The 17,870-nt window shown below is 37.4% G+C and overlaps 1 protein-coding gene across 1 annotated transcript; it reads left to right on the top strand.

Moving 5' to 3' along the window:
- Window positions 1-239: 239 nt before the first annotated feature.
- TMEM144 (transmembrane protein 144) lies at window positions 240-12,263 on the top strand (the record flags this gene model as incomplete). The annotated part of the gene is made up of 11 exons (XM_082281906.1): window positions 240-378; window positions 1,540-1,662; window positions 2,661-2,760; window positions 3,362-3,442; window positions 5,435-5,516; window positions 6,235-6,308; window positions 7,209-7,327; window positions 8,617-8,736; window positions 9,215-9,312; window positions 11,229-11,282; window positions 12,180-12,263. 11 exons carry the CDS (start codon window positions 240-242, stop codon window positions 12,261-12,263), a joined length of 1,074 nt encoding a protein of 357 aa, XP_082138032.1.
- Between the last annotated feature and the right edge of the window lie 5,607 nt (window positions 12,264-17,870).

Below are 17,870 nucleotides of genomic sequence, written 5' to 3'. Positions count from 1 at the left end.
ATCTGTTCTTAAGTCACTTTATTCATGTTTTATGGCAGGTTTTCATGCAGTTCTACAGTACACTTTGTGGTTTATTTCAGCTTTTAAGAGATTGATAAGTAGGGTCCTCTAAGTTTCAGATTTCTGAACTAGGTTGGTGTTATTAATAGTCCACATACTTAATTCCACTCTTTGATTTCAGATTCTGTAAGGACCTGCAGCAAAACAACTCCACAAAAAGAAGCACCTTCAGAACAAAGATGAATATCGGGAAAGCTTACAGTGCTGTTAACATCAGCAATGGAACAGATCTAGCTATTGGCTTTACCTCTTCTGCAGTAGCTGTTCTTCTATTTGGGACAAACTTTGTGCCTGTCAAGAAATTTGATACTGGTGATGGTAAACTTAATTATATTCCTTTCTTTGGTTTGCTATTTTTGCTAATAGGAATAATATTTTACCAGCAAATTACTAGAGTTTCAAGGCTGTCATCACAGCCTTAATCCAGAGAGTGTGTTTAGTTTTGTCTGCTGTTGTTAGGGTATAAAGCAATAATAGAGCTTCAGGATGCGGCATATCTTTGAAGAGCCTTTTTATATGTTGTGCACGTCGACAGTGATGATGTACATTTTATGAGAATTCCACAATGGAAAGTGAAATGTCCTTTGTTCTACCCTTGTGGGGATTCTCGGATACATACGGTGTTTTTATAAATAAGGTAGAACTTGTTGGACTTTGCAGCATTGCCTTTCAATTGCAACCCTACCATAAAAACAAAAACTGAAAGTCTAATAATTTTATATGGTGACTTGGTAAGAGGAAACAATTATTCCTATTTCCTACTTGGAATATTATCACTTTACTAGGTTTGTGTTCGATTTCCATGTTTACGTGAAGCATAACCCAATTACCAGATCCCTAGATGAATAAATCTGCCATTATGTTATTGCAGTATAGTACCTGCATTGCAGTCTGGATATAACCTCTGCTCTTTGTGCCAAATATGACCCTAACAAGACAAACTTAGACTTTCAAGGGAAAGTCTAGCACAGCTGGCATAAAATTAACTAGTCTGCCTAACTGACCCTTCAGGAATCTACAGAGGTAGAAGAGATCTGTCACTGCCCATCCTCAGTGTCCAGGATTGGTGGAAAGGCTTCAGCTTTGAAGAAGTTTCATCCTGTGCATGCATCTGTGTTAGCAGCTACTGGGGTGGTGGGAGAAGTTTGCAGCAACTGAATGTCATCTTTGTCAGAAGTCCATCAAAATTTTCATGTGTTTAAGAATCAGAGCTTGTGTAAACTTTGTCTAGCAAAGTGTCTTTTGCAGCTCTGTAGGAAGAATGCATGGTAAGGAAAAGACTGACTGAATTATAAGCCACCCTACAAATACATCCTTTGAATAAATTGTAATGTGGTTCCCTGAAATTCACAAAGGAGGTGGCCACCTTTTTGATTTTTTTTCTGTACTACTGTATCTAAGGTAAACATATTCTGGTAAGAGATTCACACATGCAGTATTCTACAAATTCTCTGTTGTGTGCCTTTGATTTTTCCACAGGCATGTTCTTCCAGTGGATTCTCTGTGCCTCCATATGGATTGTTTCTTTAGTGGTCAATTTGATCCAGAATTGCCCCCGGTTTTGGCCTCTGGCTATGGTTGGAGGTTTTGTGTGGGCTACAGGTAAGGAATAAGAGATTCCAATTCTTGAAACTTTTCCATATATAAGATATGGTTATTTACAAGTGTCTTGGGGTGACTTTATGATGTGTATCCCATATCGCTGCCCTATGCCCAGGAATTAATTTTTATGCCTTTTTATGCCTTTAAACTGAGCCTGAGAGGGGGAAGGAAAAACTGAGCAAAACTTTTTCAAAGCAGTTTGCAGCTTGTTCAAGGTCACACAGAGATAGCAGGTTTTTTTTTTCCCAGCTGCGGCAGGGGAGCGAGGAAGCACCCGGCTTGCTGCTTTCCAGTCAGCTTTTGGCCAGTAGTTCAGTTTCTTTTTCTCCAGAGAGAGACTGAGAGTTGAACTTCTTTTCCTTCCCTGGAATTTCAGATTTTCTCCTTTTCTACTGGACTGCTTCAGTATCAGAGCACATCAGGAGGACTTTCCACTGGGCACAGAGGGCCTGGCCCTGGGCCAAGCCCCAGCTCTGAGGAGACCAAAGGGAGGACTCTAACGCTTTCCCAGGTTTTTTCTCCACAGGGAAAGATTTTATTATTTAGCATTATTTTCCTTTTCCTGTGTGTTTGTTAAACAAATAGTTTTTATCTCTTTCACTTTCCTTTGAGGAAAATTTATTTTTTCCCGAACCTGGTGGGGGAGGGGGGTGACCTGCCTTCTTTCAGAGGATATATTTCTAAATTTGGCCAAACTGGTACAAGTAGTTATGCAGTTCTTTAATGTCTCACTGTTAATGGAACTGTACCCTTATAGTAAATACTGGTTTATTATGCTTATTTTGTAAGAGGCAAATTCACACCAAAAATAATGTTTAAAATTAGATGGAGGAAAAGTCTGTGTTCATTGTATTTATTTTTTTTAAATCCCTGTTTCTTATCACTTTGTAGCTTCCTAAATTTCTTTGCCTTCTGACCAGGCACAGAATCTAAATCAAATATAGACAAGATCACATTCTATTTTTTAACTGATTTCAATTTTGGTTTTTGTATTTCAGGCAATGTTACAGTTGTCACTATTATTAAAACTATTGGCTTAGCTCTTGGTCTTTTGATATGGGCTTCTTTTAATTTGCTGACAGGTTGGGCAAGTTCAAGGTAAGTAGGTTTTAAATCTTAAGTCATTACATAACTAATGTTACCAATTCTTCATTAATAACTGCAGTGAAAACTCACCTGTAGAATCATAGAGTCATTCAGTTTGGAAAAGACCTTTAAGATCATCACCTCCAGCCATTAACGTAACACTGCCAAGTCTACCATTAAAGAAGATTTATCCTATGTATTAAAACTTTCTCCTTCTCAGTGGAGAGTACGCAAGTTAACTATTTTAGCTTTTTGTATTTCCTCTGTTTTAATAGAAAGAAGAACACCCAGTGATGTTATTGAGTCGATAAATAATGTATTTCTTAATGTAAAACTAGTACATATTTGTATTTTTTCTTCTGCAATGTGATCTGATAAAATAATTTAACTTCAGTTTTTAAATATACATATTAGAAAACAACACACATTAAATTAATTGTTTTTGTAAAGTAGACATAGCTTTTTGCAAGCCAACTGAAGCACTGGTCTAATACTGAAAATATATATACTTAAGCAGAATTATTTACATGAGTCAAGACTTCCAAGGCTAGGTTATAATTTAACTATTTATATAAAGTCTGTGCAACTAAGTGAAACTGGTTAAATGTTCCAGGTTTGGTTGGTTTGGAATTGACCCAGAAGAGGTATCAAGACCAATCTTAAATTATATTGGAGCTGGACTTTCACTTATAAGGTAGAAATTGATCCTTATAATGCATTTCTGTTATGTAAAATATATATTTAATAACCAACCACCAGGATGATTTAACAAGAGAATGAATATATTGGAGAATTTTTGGCAAATCAATTTACTATGAAATTCATGAGCTATCCACAGCTAGCTGGTCAGTGTTCATGTAGAAGCAGACATGTTATCCCGTACAGGGATGAAATGGTAATCCATAAACACAGAAATATATTTTTATGCTGGTAGGCATGTTCAAGGCAAAGCAGAGATGCATGGATTACCTCCCTAGCTAGGTTATTCAAATGGTTCACTTTCCCCAAGTGCTGTGAGAGGACAGACTGACTAGAAGAATCTTGTTGAGAAAACCTCCGATTTCTGATGTCACTTCCCTCAGTTAGAGGTACAGATCTTAATCTCATAACTATAGAAGATGCCACAGAACCCCTTCCCTGATACTTTGGGGTCCATGAGAAGCCAGAGGCTTTCCATGTTTTCCATGTAATAGCTCCATGTCTTGTAAGTCTTAGGTCACACTTCAAGTTCCCACACAGTGTCTTCCTTCACAGTCTTTGGAAGGACTTTATTCTTTCTTTTTGCTTGGTTTTTATTTGTACAAGTGCAAACATTTTGGTCCTAACACAGAGGAAAGAGGATCTTTGGTTGTGTAGCAGTGTTCTTGCTTTCCAACTGGGTGGCTGGGAAGATGGCCCTAAATCCTAGGGGCTTTACTGTAAGTGTGCTGACAGAAGATACATGAAGTGCCTTTCAGAAAAGGAGGTTATGAAGATAATGCCTTTCAGAAAAGGAGGAACATGAAGATAATGAAGCTGTTTCTGATTGGTAGGAGAGAGCTGCTGCCTTAGAGTCATGATTTTTGGTTCTGCTTTTCTTCTTTCCTAAGAGTCTGCAGCTTTGTACCCGTTCCCGTTATACGTGGCACATTAGTTTGGGAGGTACTGAGAAAATAGAAGCAGTACTGCTATTCCTGCCTGATAAATTCATGCAGCTCATCACCTGCTTCCTGTTTCTGAGATATCATGGAGGAGTGACCAACAGGGAAAAAGATTGTGCCCAAACATGTGTTCCTGGCAAACTGCATAAAGGCTGTGCATGTTGCTCTGTGAAGCTCAGAAGCAGACTTTTCGTTTTCACCTCCTGTGTGGAATCTGTATGTTTCCTCTGGAGGAAACTGACATCCTTTTATACCTATGCTTACTCTGTCAGTAAGAGATGAATCCTTCTTCAAATGGAAACATTTACAGTTAGAGGAAGAAATTCCTAGATCATTAAAATGTTTTTCATAAAAGTGAAAAACAGATCCTTCTAGTTCTGATTGCAGGTATTTACCTGATCTCCTGTAGGCAGGATTAAGAGTAGCAATATTACCCTTTCTTCTCCATTTTATTCACTTAATGCACTGAGCAGCACTGAGCAATATCCCTTCTCTTTCTGCATGCTCACAAGGCCCTGTAGCAGCAGTATTCCATCCCTCACGTATGATAGAAGGGTAAAAATTAACATTTTTCCGTGAGCATAGAGGCAATTCTGTGCAGGTTTGAGCTGTTCCTTATAGAATTTTCAAGCATGTGTTCCATTTATGTGTGATTTAGTATGAAATGGCACTGTTAGCTACAGCATCTATTGTTAATGTGGTTGTAACTACATGCTGTTAAAAGAAGGTGTTTCAATCACATTACCTGAGAAGAGAGATCTATAAAGTGATACAAAAACTGATTTATTTCCTTATTTTCACTTAGGTTGTCTGTTAGCTAAGTTAAATTAATAACTTAAAATTATTATATTTATATCTTTCATAACTTATTACGATTACATATATAACTTAAAGCAATTGCATTTTTTAAATATACTGAAGTGACTCTAGGGTTATAATGAAAACAAAGGAATATGCCTCCAGATAAAACTTTTGTCTCTGGACACTAAATGTTATGCCCTTATGAACTGACATGGTATTTATTTGGTGTATTTTTCTCTTCTGAGTGCTGTCATATTTCTTTTTATAAAAACTGAAGTCCAGAGTTCTTCAGCTTCATTAGAAAGCACACCTTTACTGAGAGAAAGTGTAAGTACTCTGCAGTTGTTACTTTACAGCAGTGAAAGTACATATCCATTTTAAAACAAAAAATGTGTTTGTTAGTCAGGTTTGGTAGATTTATGGTAGACTACATAAAACAACATAAATACATATTGATTGTATCTTAATCTGTGGATCTTTGATATCATTTTGAATATTAGCAACAGAAGAGGTATTCCCAAGAGTTCTTTCTTGTTTGTCAGTTTTAGATGGCTTAGAAAGTGCATTTTCGTTATGGAGATTACATAAAAGACAAAGAGTATTACTTTCAGAGAGTATGTGAGAAGAGGAAGCAATTTCAATTAAACATTAGCTATAAAGCTGTGAAGGTGCTTAGGTGAAAGGCTGGATTTTTGCCAGGTTGCTGAGCCAGGAGACTGTCAAGAGTTGCTGACTGTCATCATCAGCTGTGGCACAGGTTGGAGGCCAGTGGGGGGTACCAGATTGGCTGTCACTCCTTTGGGAGGCAATAGCAGAGTATGCAAAGACAGCTGGAGAACCACAGGCTCCTCCTACCATTGTACCTTACTGTTAGAGGTCATGCTCAGTGGCTACCTGAACAGAGAGCCCTGAGAGTTTTCTAGCTGTGCTCAATACTCACTAGAGGAACCAGTCTACCAGACTAAAGCACAGAAAACAATTTGATCGCACATTTTAAGAAATCAAACTAAACTAAACTTGCATGAAAACTCTTGGTTTTTTGCAGTCTATTAATGATTCTGAAGATACCACTGAAGACTCATGGGTGAACAAACTTTCTCCAGTAAAAAAGAGACTCATGTAAGTTGCTAACAGTTTTTTTACTGGTACAGAGCAAGTAGCCAGAGAAAGTAGTTAAACAGTGTTAGAGAAGAATTTGTCCTGTGGTTTCCTAGCAAAGTCACACACTAATAAATAACAGGTTTTTACATAGTAGTGTAGCGTGCAAATCTATATATGAATAGTTGCAGTTATTTAGATTATTTCATTGGCTGGATTATTTCAATATTGAGTGTGTCTAACCTTACCAATTAGGTATCAGGTACTCCTGTGAAAAAATACCTTTTGGCAAAGTAAATAACAGTATCAGCTCAGTAATTACAGAGCTGGGTTTTATCAGCTGGTTGATTAGCACTCCAGCATAGAAGAAGCCTGTGCTAATGACATGCTTCTAGGTGTGGTTTCCAAGTGAGCACATCTGGAGAAGGCCTGGCAGTATGGTAAGGAGACAGTAGAAGTGCTCCAAAGCTGAAGCAAGGAGATGGTGTGGGGAGTGGAGCCTACCAAGAGCACAGCAGTCTGGAGATGGAGAAGGGGACTGAAGAGGCAATTAACCTGGGAAGTTATAAAGATTATGTAGATTGCAACAGCAAAGGTGAGGGTGGAAGCATTTTAAATTGAATTTTTGTTTGTTGTCCCCTAGCTCTGCTTTTAGGAAATCATAGTTAATTTCCCATGTCATTAATCTAGATTGCTGGCTTTTGGTGCAGGAATTGTCTGTGTTGCTTGGCCACAAAGTGCAGTGAAATTAAGTGAACCATTTCTCTACTAGAAAATTTAAATGTGCTAAAATGTATTATTTTTATAGCTAGCAATTTTTTTATGATGTGCTGTTTTTACCTGCAGTACTGGGCTTACATGTGTTGTCTACTTCTTTAATTCATGCTAGGCTGTTTTCTCCAATTTTTGTTCTTTTTAAAGAGGCTGTAGCCTGGCTGTAGTAGCTGGAATACTCTACGGTTCCAGTTTTATACCAGTACTTTACATCAAGGATCATGGAAGAAGAAATGAAACTATATACACAGGAGCAAGTCAGTTTGGTAAAGGCTAATAGACTACTTCTACTTTATTTCATCATTTTTTGAAGGCATAGGGTGAAAACCTTGATATGCCTGAAAATATACCATGACAATTTATCAGTTCTGTACTACTTTAGATGTTGTCATAATGATAGCCCTAGCACTCCTTTTTTCTTAGAGGTGAATTACACAATTAAAAAGACTTGAGAAACATCCCAAAGACTACCATACATAACTCACAGGTATGTTTCTGAAGGCATTAAATATTAGCACTCCCAAAATACAGAGTTTGTGTGAGTGGAGAAGGAGTTAAACAAGGGCACAAGCTTGCCAATTTCCAACAGCAATAAAGGAAGAGAATATTGGTCATAACTGATGAGGAGAACAGATATATGACAATATAAGTAATTAAAACCATGTCGTTTTTTAAATTGAACCTGTTTAACATAAGCCTAATTGCCAATTTCAAACTACATTCCCCCAGAAATGTTTTCCTTAAGGTTTAGGTTATACCTTGTCAGGTAATGCCTGCAGCTGCTTAAGAGTAAAGTACTGCTGAGAACACATAATGTTGCCATTGTCATATACAATTTCTCTTGAATACTGCAATGTATATATTCCCCAGCCAGGCAAAACAGATGTTGTCATTACCATAGCTGCCTTTCCTGTTGAGAATTTACAGCTCCAAGGAGACAAGGATCACTTTGCTGCATGCTTCTGCTTTACCATGTTGGAAATACTCTCTTCAGCCCATACGAAGTCCATAAAGGATTTGTTGTTATTCATAATTACAGTGATCAAAATTACGATACATCCTTCAAGATCAAAAAAGGGCAAAACTGAGCCATGTTTTGCTTACATAGTCTGTGCAGTTGTCTTGCCTATAAATGTAAAGAACAAAACAAGGATACAGGAATACAGGAACATAATTGTAGATGGTCAAGAGAGGTCATAATTATGTAAAATCCCCACCCCAGTTTTGTAGCCTCAGCTGAGGATTTTCTGAAGTTTTTATTAAATTAATTGAGTAATGTAATAGAGTTCTAAAAATAACTCATAGAAATGCTTAGAAGCCTGTACTAAATGGTGGAGTCAACACAGAATTTAATTCATGTTTAATAGGTGTTACTGATTGTATCCATCCACAGTTAAACTGGCAACTGAGTTAGACACAATGAGATTTGAATTTGAATTCTTAGGAGTAGCACCTTTATGAATTTTTGTCCATATGAATGCTATCAGTGAAAATAATTTTGTTAAGATTAATAACTGGTATTTTTGCTAGCATCATTTTATAATTTCTCTTTCAGATTTAGATTATGTTTTTGCACACTTCAGTGGAATATTTCTTACAAGTACCATCTACTTTTTGATCTACTGTGCAGTCAGAAAAAATAAACCTTATGTTTATCCCCAAGCCATATTGCCAGGTATGTTTTTAAATTAGTACTTCATTTCAGTTACTTCTTCGGACCATTTTGCAGTGATTAGTTCAAGTTGTGTGTTGGAATTGTAGTTCACCTTTCAAGTATCTTCATTTGACTTTTTGTCTCTTTTGAAGGGGCACTTCTATTAGGTTAATTAATTAAAGTTGGGAGACAGTGATAATTTTTGTTCTATTCTGAAACTAGAACAAAATGACATTGCAGATTTTCAAAAACTAACTGCCAGAGTGGAGAACATGTTGCCCAGAAAATTGTGAACTTTTATTAATTTGCTACTTTAATTGGAGTACCTGATTTTCATCCATTGAGCATTGATTTAGATTGCCAGAGCCAGCTTGTTAAAGTAGTTAACATACTAAAATACATAGATACAATTTCTGTATTATGCTATAAGTGTAAAACTTCCACAAATTGCTGCCTGGACCTTGCTGTGCATGTTTTTGATTGGGATTTATTTTTCTAGGGTTTGTGTCTGGTGTGCTTTGGGCAATAGCCAATTGCTGCTGGTTCCTGGCCAATCACTATCTTAGTGCTGTCGTCAGCTTTCCAATAATTACTGCAGTAAGTATATAAAGTAAAATTTCTAACTAGAATTAAAAATGTTTTTTGGAATTGAGTTGAAATTATGGTGAAATTTTTAGTCAAGAGTATACAGTGCCTCCTCTGCTTGTCTGTGATAGTTTTTGGATTTTTAGGAGCATGAGTGCCTGTGACAAGCACCATCTTGGTCAATGTCAAGCATAAGAAAAACCAGAAGAATTGAGAGTGTGAGTCTTTAGGTTATGTAAAAGCCAAAGCTTTGTAAATGGAATTATATCAATATTAACTATTTAATTGAAGTGATTAAAAGAAGAATTATTTTATGCTTTCATCCCAGGCAGTATATTTTGGTCTGGATGTTTTTGAATTTGTGAATTTTATCCCCTAGTAGTCGTTTTCCTTAATTAAGTCAGGATTTTTTTCTTTTTACATTTCTTGAACAAACAGAACAGATTATGCACTACTGAAAAGAATGTTCTTATGCAAATGTGTAGAAAATAGGTTGGCCTGTTCTGTCTCTGTGTTATTGCTGTTCATGGTGTACCTTTAAAGCATAAATTCCAATCACTAGGTAAAAGTAAGCTTTGCATTTACTCTCTTGACACTGTACTAATTGGTGACGCAAAGGTGGCAAATGAGAGTTAATAAATATTAAAACCGAAGTTTTGCTTAACAGCTGTATTTTGGAAGCAAACTAATGAAACAACTTTAATAGGGATTAAGCTTTGCCTCAAGATGCAGTAAGTCAAAATAAACTCTGCAGTATGCCATCAAAAAAAAAAAAACAACCCAACAAAACTTGGGATCATTCTAATTAGAAATGGAAGGATTAATGGAAAGCTGCTTTAGTAACTTAGTTATTGGTATGCCTAAAGGGCAAGGATATAAAATAACAAAAGGAAAAATGTAAGGACAGCAGTGATGAGAAACTGCCTGTCTGGACTGCAGGTTCAGAACTGCTGCTTTATTTCACTGTGGAGAAGATTTTCGGAGAGGTATTCATCACATCCCTTTAACACTTTGTTTCACTTTTAAAAGTGCATTCCTCTCTCAGCGCGCATTATCTAGAAAGTGAAATAACCCCTCAAATAATAGTTGGCAATGTTACTAGGAAACAGCACCCACACATATATTCAGCATGAGACACTTTTTCCTGTCTATATCTGTGTCCCATCAGCTGCATTGAGGATGAAGAGAGGAAGGTCACTGGCCAAACATCTGTCAAGTGTTTCTCAGAACAGCTCTAATGGGAAGCATTCACAGAGCCAGTTTTTGTTTCATATTTAGATATTTTCTCATCAGAGATGAAAATTCAGATCATTGCTCCCTCAGGGGAAAAACTGTATTTTCAAGAGTGCCTGGAAGTTGCTGTTGTGTATCACTGTTTGCTGTTAGCCAGGAAACCTGTACAACAACAACACAGATAATCAAGAGTTTCCCTGACCTGTCTCCCTGGCTGGCTCTGTGCTTTGTCCAGATGCCAGCTATACAGGAAATACATCTATGTTCCAGTCTCTTGATAACATACTGAGCGATAAAATCAAACTTTGTCCAACTAGTTAGTCATGCTAATAAAGGAAATGTTAGGAAACATTGTGCGCTCTAATTTGGACTAAAGTAAGGCATGTCATTTGGAGTCTACTGAAAGAACATGTAACAGCTGGAGCAGACTCCACAGTGTAATTTAGAAAGAAGTTGTGCCTACTGCAAAAAAAAAGCAGTTTCTTGACTCTTTAGCCCTTCCTGAAGATTTTATTGTATCTTACTTAGTAAATATTTCACTGATGCTTATGCTTTTGTCATGAGTGCTTTACTTATACTGAATGGAAAGACCTAAATGTGTTATCCAGACAAAATTCAACCATCCTGAGAGCAGTAATGAGAAGGAGTGAATTTTAATGAAGTTGTGTAATGTACAAATTAATGTTATTCTTTAGGGTCCTGGCCTTGTTGCTGCAATGTGGGGAGTCCTTGTATTTAAGGAAATCAAGGTAATGTTATTAGGTCTCTTACCTAATATCTCTTGCTTGTCTCTAGCTCTAGAAACAGCATGACTTGGTATACAGCTGTATCTCAGATTTCTCCTCCTTGCAAGTATTGCATTATGAAACTGAAAGTGATATCATGCAATTTAAAATTTTCCAAGAAACATGAAGAACTGCGAACAATTTTTACAGGAATGAAGATTTTAGTTCCATAACTGTATGAGGAGCAGTGGATGTAGATGAAGACTGTAGCACAGCCAGGAGGCAGGATGCCAGGCGCAGCCTGAAAACAGTTTTCATTTGAGCCAGTTCTTTCAGTGGAGGCAGGGGAACGAGCAGTTGTCCCAGTAATCACATCAACAAGTAGATTACATTTTTAAGGTCAGGTTCAACAAAGGATGCAAAAATCCAACAGAGGTTAATTTGCCTTTGTAATTACAGTGTAATGTAAAGATCCTAAACTGATACAGCAGTGATTGTCTACAACAAGCTAATTTACTGGATTTTATAGGGCAGAAGTTAGTTGTCTAGTGGAATCTGAAGGACTGAATGCTAGCAGCGTAATACCAGGTTCTCTTTGCCAATCTGTCCAGGATCCAGAGGTACCTAACTTGCTATTAGAGATGATCTTTCCCAGTATTTTTGGTGACTGTGTGTCAGGCATCCTTGGATCTAGAACTAGAAGTTCTGTGTCTCATACTACAGATTAGTGTTGCACCACAGTAGAAGATCATCATGTTCGTTATCCTTATCTTTCTAACTCTCTAAGCCTTTCATTGTTTTTATACATTTTAGAATAATCTCTGCCTAAATGAAACCTAGTACTTTGTTTTACTTTTTTTTAAAGTGGTATCAATAATGACAAGATGATATTTTCATTTTTCTCTTCTGTTGCCTATACAGGGACTGAAAAACTACGTGTTACTGTCAGTATCATTTTGCATCATTTTGGGTGGTTCACTTTCCACAGCTTTTTCTAAAGTCTGAAAGGACCTTCTGGACCAGTAGATGGTGCTAATGTTTAACACAAATAGAAAGACGATGTTGGTAGGTCACAATACATAATATTTTTCCAAATGTATGTCCAACATTTACCCTAACTTGCTATAGACAAGTGGAAAATGAAAACATTTGGCATGAAAGAAAATATGGGAATGTTTGTTTCTGCATTTCGTGGAATAGTAAGAAAATCAAAGGACTTTATTAATCAAAGCTAAATTATTTTATTGTTACTAATTATTAGTTTTTTCATTCAGGTGCTAAACTTGATGTCATCATAAATTGCAGTTTACTGTTGTGATGGTGGATAGTGATTTTCGTTCTTAGTCTGTAATACTGTATGTGTTTGCAAGCTGATTTGTTTTATTAAAACATTTTGTCTTACTGGCAAATATAAGATACGTCTTGAAATATTGCGTATGAAACTGATACACATGAAGGTAACAAAGCTTTTCTTTTATTTAGAAGCATTATTCTTTAAAATCATTACTTTACATAAAAATGTTATCTTCCAGTCACTTCAGACTTGTGAAGGAAATAGAGTTAAAAGGGTGCTGGAAAATAAATTACTTTTGTTTCACAACGTTTTCCATAACCACCACCAACACTGTTTTCCTACTTGTGGCAGCTAACCTTTATATATGCAGAGCATGTTGTCTGAATCTCCCCTTAGCCTTTTCTTCAGTACATTAGACAACTCCAGCTCCTGCAGTCTTCCCTTGCTTGTAACTTGCTTGTAATTTCTCTTTATCTTTCCTGATAATAAAATAGTTTGGCTGCAAGGGACCTTAAAAATCATCTATGTCCAACCCCTCTGCCAAGGACAGGGATGCAATTCATTAGACCAGGTTGCTCAGGGCCCCATCCGACCTGACCTTGAACACTTCCAGAGATGAGGCATTGGCAGCTTCTCTGGACAGGCTATTCCAATCTTTCACCATCATCTGAGTAAAGAATTTCATTCCAAAATCTAATCTAAACCCAACCTCTTTCAGTGCAAAACCATTGCCCCTTGCCTCGTCACTGTCTGCCTGTATGAAAAGTCCTTCTCCCTCCTTTTTATGTACCACTTTAAGCTTCTGGAAGGCTGCAATGAGGTTTCCCTGAAGCATTCTCCATGCTGGTCTCACTAAGTGGACTACATCTGTGTAGAACACCAAGACATGGCAGTCAGGCTACAGTCTTTCAGAAACCAAGAAGTGCAGCAGTAAGATTCCAGTTTGCACGCTCTGCTCACAGTTACACATCACAGCTTTTTGCCATCATGGCTTGATATTGTTAACATGTTCAAATTGCAACCATAATTCCTCCTTTCTCCCTTCCACCTTTCTTTGTCTGCTCTTCACCAGATTTGATCTTAGAACTGTTACTCAACCTGCTTTTTCCCATCTTGTGTTGTTTATTCCTACCTGGGTGTCAGAACTTGGTGTCAGAGAGGTTTTTCCCCTCTAAGGCATTTCTCTGGTTTTGGGCTCTATGTTAAGCCTGTCCTCCAACAAGGTGGCAGCATTTTTCAGCCAGATGTCGTCTGCAAATTTAATAAATGTACTCTCTAATTGCTGTAAATAATTAATGAAAATGCTGTGTGATACTAGCCTTTACTTGCATTTTGGTATCTAATACTGCTTACTTTTCAGGGAACGGTTGATTAACCTTTGAATACAATTTTCCTGTGTCCTACAGTGCTTTTATTTAGACTGTGTTCTCGGAGCTTTTACATAACATGTGATGGAACTGTTCAAATCAAGGTACATGATGTGCTCCACCCTAATACCTGATACTGGAGAGAAAACTGGGAATTTTTTCTGTCCAGTACCCCGGTCAGGCACAATTTCTCCTTGACAGACGCTTGACTGTTACTTACCTAGCCACTATTGTATTGACTCAGGCAAGGAAAAGTAATCTATTCACTGTGTTTCTGAAATAACTTGAATTAATTTGGACATTTGTTAATTTCCTTGTTTCTACTTAATTTCTTAAAGATCACAGTCTTAAGGGTTCCCATCTTAAATATTCCAGGAATATAGTCTGTGCCAGAAAGTTGGTGATAGACAAGGAATTGGCAAAACCAAAACGCAATATCCTCAGGCTCCTCAGATTTACAGATATGCTTTAATATGGCAGTTCTTCCCCATCAGTTTTTATTCCAGTGTCCCTGTTCACAGTTGTGTTGACAGTGGCCATGATCTGTTTATGACTGAAAGAACAAGGGTGCTGTTCATTTCTGTTTACAGTGTCATTGCTGAATAGGGGCGAATTATCTCTTATTTCCACACAGGTACTGACAAAAATACTAAACTTTTAACTCACTATTGTGCTAAAATATTAAAAATGCAGTACGATATTTCTAAAGGTGGTGTGGTTGCAGCACTAGTGCACTTTGAGGCACCAATGCAGCTGCTCAGGCAGGATCATCTGTTTAGTTTACCACCACCTGTTAGATCACCTGTCACGTTTGGCTAAAGTCTGCAAGTACACTCTGGTCAGTGAGGCGCATACTCCTCACTAGTCTGTGTGTTGGAGTGAAAGCTTCTCTGGACTCAGGCCCAGAGGGAAGCCAAAGCACAGGGGTTGAATTAAAACCTTTGGACAAGCTGAGATACATGAAGTCACACTAAAGTGAAATAGAAATATAGATTTTTAACTTTTAGTAGAAATATTTGCTAGGTGCCTTAAACATTAAAAAGCTGCAGCAGAGACCTTAAACACAGTTCTTACTGCAGCAGTGTTGCCTTTTCACAGAATTCTTTACTTTAGACAAAATACAGATGGAACTATACTGTTCACATTTTTTAGGTAGTGTTCACATAAACAACAAGAGCTGATAGAAACTGTATACACAAATCTGTTACATAGTACCTATGTAACACTTGTGTAAGGCTTATGACTGTTAGCATTAGACCAGGATACGTTAAGAAAAGAAAAACTAGAATCGTGTGTTAATCTTTATTGGTCAATTAACAAATACAATTTACACTTCTATGAGAAAAAATATAGAGCATATAGAAGAAGCAGCTGTTTTCTTCCTGCTGTTTGCTGTTTCTGCTTAGCTTTATCATGTAACCCCCTTCAAACTCTGCCTTCAAGAAAGCTATGAGACTATGAAATACAGAACTTAGCAGACCAGCAGTCTGCTCTGTTCTCTTACCCTAGTCCGAGAAAGAAGAGTAACCCATCCAAGCTCAACATCTATGTATAGTAATTCATTAATGTCTCAGTCCTGCTCCCTAGGAGGTGCAAAGGCAGCAGCAGGACAACCAGCCTTGGGCAAGCAGGTGACAGCAGCAGGGGCAGAGAGGCAGGTCCCTGCCCTGCACAGCCCCTCTCCTGGCCAGCAGGAAGCTGTGCTCTCAGTGAGCAGTCAACTCTACAAGAAACGTCCCTCCTGTTTCAGAGGGCCCTCCGGGCCCGGCGCAGGCTGTTCCAGTGCCCCTGCATGGAGGATGGCCAGAGGATGCTGATTTTCCAGCCACGCTTGCCTGTGCCTGGTCCATCTTGGGAGCAGCATGGATGCAGGCGCACTACCAGAGTGTTGAAACTCAAGGGCTTCGTGGTGTCTAGAATTGTGATCACTTTAGATAAAGAAATGTCACCTGAAGATAAACTCGGATGCAATATTCCATGCTGAAGTGGCATATGGGAGATGTCATAAACCTTATATTCTGTTCATCATCTCTATAACAGCCATGATTTTAAAGGCTAGGGATATGATTTACTACAGGAAAAAATCTTAACCAAACCAGTAACCAGAGGGGTTTTCTTCTTCACAACTAGACATGGATCCAGCTCAGCTATGTGGAAGGTACAGGGTTCTGTGGCTGCCGTTATTTCCCTGGTCATGAGAGACAGTTCTACAGAAGAGCTTCCTTCTCTTCTGCTTTCCCTTCCTGCCCACCTCTACCTATTCCCTGGGATAGATGATATTAGAGGCTCTACTGTCTCTCTTGAGGGATGCTCTTAAGTTGGGCACAGCATCCATGTACTGGATGTGATTACAGGAACAGTTAAATCCTCCAGGGCAGGAGCACCTTTACATGTCCTAGTTTTTGTACAAGATCACTGGCTTTCTGAAAAAAAAAAGACAAAAACCTGAGCTCCTGTCCGAAGTAATTGCCATGTAAATAAATGTTTGTAGTTTGATGCAGTTCTTCAGTCTATGTTTAAAGCTATCAGATGTGCAGACTTAATTGCTGACTGCTAGGGTGTTAATTAAAATTCTTGCTTGTGACAGCTCAAGTGTGACCTTTATTAAAATGCTTTTTACCAGCTATCCTATTGGATTTGACTTGTTGACTGCAAGAAAAAAATCCCACCTCTTCCAGCACTTTTCTGTAAAAAATCCCATGTGGTTTTCCAAAATAGTTTTTGTGATGTTCACTTGGAATATGTTGTATAAATATTCCACTCATTTCTGAGATTTTCTTGGTCTTGACGTTTCTAGTTAGAAATAACACTGTTACTTCTTTCATGCAAGGGTGCTGGATTAACAGCATGTTTATAGAGCTATTTGTACAAAACAGTCTGGCAGTAACCGAGTTTAGTAAGAGAAAATTCTACAGCTAATATAAATTATCATGGTTCTGTTTATATCAACATATTTTTGTATAAATGGAAGAATCCCATTTCTTGGAGAAAATTAAACTTTCAAATGTTTGCTTAAACAGATTTTAAGAATGTGTTTGAGCTTTAAGCATTTTTCTCTGGTAATACTTAGAGGTAAAGAAGCCTGTAAAATATAGGTAAACTGGGAGTTTCAAAAGATTTTTGTGCAGTCTTGTGAACCAGGGGAATCAGTGTCATCTTTTTTTAGAGTTACCTTACCTGCTTATTCCTTCCCCTGTGTTTATTGTCAATGGGTATTTTGAGGCTCACTGCCCTTTCACAGTTTTATTTCTTCATACTCTTAGTAAAAATGATTTTACCTGGAAAAATTATTTAAATACAGTTGTTCCTGTCTTCAAATGTAAACAGTGAAAACTGGTGCTTTTTTATTCCTATATAAATTTTATATTTTATTTATATCATAATTTTCTTTTTCAACTGATATTCAAGGTAAATTAAATACTATTTCAACTGTCTGACCTGATCATTGGTCTTTCTTGCATCTGGCCTGAAAATAAAATGTAAATTAAGATGCTGTATGCTAGCAATTAGTGTCTGTTTTCTTTTCATTTTGACCTTGTTTTCAAATAGAAAACTGATGTTTAATGCCCTATTCCATAATTACTAAATGACTAATGGATTCCACTTTCCTTTAGCTATGTGTAATGCTGATAAATAGTGACTATGGAGCATCTTATTTTAATTGTTACTGTTGAAGTGGTGATTTCTTACATTCTTCATGCTTATCATAGAACATTTTTAAAAATCTAAAATATATTTTATTTTTAGCGTACATACCAAATAGTTCTTGGGTCTCTTACTGCATCGAAGGGCCTGTTTGAGAGTCTAACCTGAGAGAGGAAATAAAGGAAACAGGACCTGCATTAGTCCTGCTGCTGTCAGTGATTCAGGTAGTCATTGTGCAAGTAACTTGGAATGATCTCAGGTTTTGGTATTCATATAGAAACAAATTCACTGGTACTGACTTAAATC

This window comes from Coloeus monedula (genome assembly GCF_965178545.1).
Source record: "Coloeus monedula genome assembly, chromosome: 5".
In the NCBI taxonomy this organism is placed as follows: domain Eukaryota; kingdom Metazoa; phylum Chordata; class Aves; order Passeriformes; family Corvidae; genus Coloeus; species Coloeus monedula.
The sequence above is the reverse complement of the archived record's forward strand: the minus strand, read 5'-3'. Positions and strand labels throughout refer to the sequence as shown.